General features: G+C 31.7%; 1 protein-coding gene across 1 annotated transcript; it reads right to left on the bottom strand.

Annotated features, from left to right (window-relative positions):
• Window positions 1–643: 643 nt before the first annotated feature.
• Window positions 644–3161, bottom strand: LOC107811633 (uncharacterized). The gene is made up of 5 exons (XM_016636597.2): window positions 2899–3161; window positions 2564–2662; window positions 2264–2450; window positions 1205–1306; window positions 644–893 (listed from the first exon to the last, which is right to left on the bottom strand). The coding sequence occupies exons 1-5, from the start codon at window positions 3115–3117 to the stop codon at window positions 838–840; spliced, it is 663 nt and encodes a 220-aa protein (XP_016492083.1). The 5' UTR covers window positions 3118–3161; the 3' UTR covers window positions 644–837.
• Between the last annotated feature and the right edge of the window lie 671 nt (window positions 3162–3832).

The following is a 3832-nucleotide window of genomic DNA, read 5'->3' as shown; positions in this document are numbered from 1 at the left end:
CTGGGCACCGCTGTGGTGTGCTCATGCTACTCTTCTGCACATTTTTGTGCAGATTCAGGTACTTGTTCGTTAGCTAGCTGTGTGGACTGTTGTTGTGGAGACTCGAGGTAAACCTGCTGCTGCGTTCGGAGGCTTCGGAGTCACCTTCCAGTTTTTGTTTTGCACTGTTTATTCTTATTTCTGGACAGTTATTTAGAAGTTTTCTAGCAAACACTCTGTAGAGATTATGAGTTGTACTACCGGTTTTGGGAATTTTAAAAGATTCTATTTAAATAATGTTGTTATTTTAATTATTGTTAGGCTTACCTAGTCCCTAAGACTAGGTGCCATCACAATACCCAACGGAGGGAAAATTGGGTCGTGACACCTTTGCCTCGCGAATTGGTGTCTGAATGCCTCGAATCTAATCACAAATAATTCAATATACTCAATACGGATTATAGAAATCAATTCTACATGAAAATACTAAATTTTCCAATTAAAATCCGAAATTTAACTCAAAAATCGCCCGTGGAGCCCACGTCTCGAAACCCGACAAAAGTTACAAAATATGAACGCACATTCAACCACGAGTCCAACCATATAAAATTTACCAAATTCTGACATCAACTCGACCTTCAAATCCTCAAATCTTATTTTCAAATTTCTAGGCCCAAATCCTCAAATTTCACCTCAAAATTAATCTTGTGAAATATTACATCAGCAGATGTCCATAATCAAGAAAATATAACTGAAAAAAAAAAAAAATTAACCATTATTCATATGTCATACAATCGAGAATTCTTGTGGAGGGACCAACAATGATACCAAGAACTACCATTAATTCCTCGTGCAGTCTCACAGTTTTTGAATTTTTTCAATAAACCCAAGCATTATTTCAAGGCTGCTATCATCTGCAAATAAACAATAAATGTATAATCAAGTTTAATTCCACTAGATAATTTCAAACTTAATTGATGAAAATAAGTAGTAAGTCAAAGTCTAAGACAAGCAAACATACGATTCTTCCTACATTTTACTCTGATTGTTAAAGAGTTAGTTTTTTGATTAAAAATAAATTCGCAATGTTAATTAATGACGAAGAAAATACTTCAAAGAAAGTGTTGTGTTTGATTTTTTATGTATTACTCAAGTAATAATTATATTCATATTCTAAATCAAGTATATTGTAAATTACAAAACAATAACTGTACAAACGACTCACCTAATTTTGGTATGGTATGGCCTTTAGAATGATGAATCACTTGTGGATCTACAAAACTCTCCAGCAGAATTTCACCATCTTTTTTCTGGAAATCTGTCTCTCCTTCAAAAAGAAAAATAAATACATTTATACTAATTGAATTAGATAAATGAAATGCTAAAGAGCTCATTGCCTCATTTATCCTATTTTGTTCACGAAGTAGAATTTGCGCAGTAGAGAAATAGCTTATGCTGCCTATCACTAATTTTCTCCCAAAATATTGGCTAGAATCTCTACAAAATAAGTACTTTTTGAAAAGAAAAAAAATTAACACTTATTTTCAAAAGTTTGGTCAAACAGAGTATTTTGAATAGGTGTGGACATAGATTTAGAGCCCGTTTGGACATAAGAAATTTTTCTTTTTTTTCCAAAAATAATTTACTTTTTTAGGAAATCAGCGTAAAGATGCATTTTGAAAATTTTCGAAAATTTGAAAATCTCCAAAAAGTTATTTTTCAAAATTTTCACTCAAATCACTCACAAAATTTCAAAAATAACCCAAAATTATATTCATGTCCAAACACAAGTCTAAATTTCAAATACCATATTTACTTTGAAATTTCTTTTCCCCCTATTTTAGAATTTTACAATTCTTATGTCCAAACGCCCACTTAGTTGAAACTTGAAAAAAAAATTGAAGTTGTGTTAAAAAATAATTTTTGAAAGTTGAAGTTGTGTTTGGATATACATTTTACTTGAAAAAAAATTAAAATTTTGTGAGTAGCTTGAAAATTCGATTTTAATTATTTTTCAGGAAATCTGTAGGATCTGACAGGGGTGAACTACTCCTTTGATGGGTCTCCAGTGACATTATTTTGCCGTATTTCTATCTATTAATTTATATTTCCGTTGCTGCAAATAATTTACTACTCATGTTTATGGTTGACTAATTTTGAGCACCAAATGTGTGGACTAAAAATAATAAGCCTAATGTTACATTCTATTTGCCCAAAAAATAATTTATTGAAAATAAAGGGATCTTCAACTACTGGTAAAAAACAAATTATCATATGAACATACCTAAGAAGTGAAGGGATGGGCAATTGATAGGAGATGAAAATACATTAGCAGCCAATTGTGGTACCCCAAACGAAGGTCCTCCAAATTTAGCTCCTGATATTATGATTAGAAACTTTATTTCTGGAACTTTTGCTAGAGCCACTCTTTCCTTTTGCATACCTGGAATTGCTGCACCTAAAACTGCTCCCTATTTTTCACCCAAAAATAAAAAATAAAAATAAAAACAGAAAAAAGAGGAAAGAGAAAACTTCTGAGGAAGGTTAAAAAAATAACACAAAGAAAATGGTAATTAAGGCTTACTTGTGAAAAACCAAGAATACCATCAAAAGGTCCATGCTTTGACATAAAATCTTCAATGTACTCTAGACATTCTTTAAAGTTGTAAAACTCCGTGAAATCCTACAACAATAATATTTCCAAGTTTGATTCTTCCAAATGTTATACACAAAAACTATAATGGAAAATTTTGATCGAATTAATCCTGCCCGATTTCAGAGGCAGATCCAAGATTTAAACTTGATAAGTTTAACCTTTATATAAACGCAATCCACTTTATTTTGAATTTAGTTGAACCACTATATACTAAATTAAAAAATAATAGTGAATGAAGGATGGGAAGAAGCAAGTGTTAATACCTTATTTGATTGAAACCATTCAAAGTAAGGAGGATCAAAGAAACCTTCAAGTGCAGATTTTCCCTGAGCTGGAAAAGGTGCATCCAAAAAAACCAAATCTAATTTTTCTAAGACGGATTCCGGCCACCGGAAAACCAATTTCTTGAGGATATCAGCACTGCCTCTAAAACCATGGAGGCAAAGGATTCTTGGTTTCTTCTTCTCTGATTCTTTTTCCATTGTTAGGTAGCCTTTGTTTTGATATTTCTTTTAATTTTCCTGGAAAATGGCATTATATGAGTAGTTGTCACGTGGTACGCTTACTACTCCATAATTCAGCCAAAATTGACCAACAACTACCAAAGTGTTGGTTGACTTTGTATTTTTGCACCATCTAAAAAATAATATTATATAGTCACTCTTAAAATAATAGTCAAAAAAATATATAAATATTGATTGTATAATTTTTGTATATATATATTTGTATGTTATATATAAAAATTATACAAATTTTATATATTTTTTCGACTAACGAATATAAATAGTTTCTGGCGCACGAAAACCCTAAAATTAATTTCCATTTTGACTCCTCTCCTTCTCCATGTTGGGCTTCAGCCTTTAAGGAATAAGGGCGAAGTGCACAAATAATCGCCTTTTTAGGACTCTTATTTAAAGAATAGTCGATATTTATAAAGTATTTAAAGTTTAGCCGCTTCAGAATCAGACATGCGACTGTGAAGTTGAAATCGCAAGTCAGAAGTTTCAAGATCAGATCTTCGGAAATAAAGTTGGACTTTGCCAACGCCAAACTTCCATTTTGTGTTTTAATTTCAGAGCTGGAGATTCTGACCCACTCCTCTGGAAGCTTATAATGCTGTGATTATCACTCAATATTTTAGCGATATTTTTTGCCACGAAAATATCTTTTTTTCCCCATAAATTTTGTCTTTAAAAG

Source organism: Nicotiana tabacum, chromosome 23, assembly GCF_000715075.1.
Source record: "Nicotiana tabacum cultivar K326 chromosome 23, ASM71507v2, whole genome shotgun sequence".
NCBI lineage: Eukaryota > Viridiplantae > Streptophyta > Magnoliopsida > Solanales > Solanaceae > Nicotiana > Nicotiana tabacum.
This window is presented reverse-complemented; position numbering and strand designations above follow the sequence as displayed.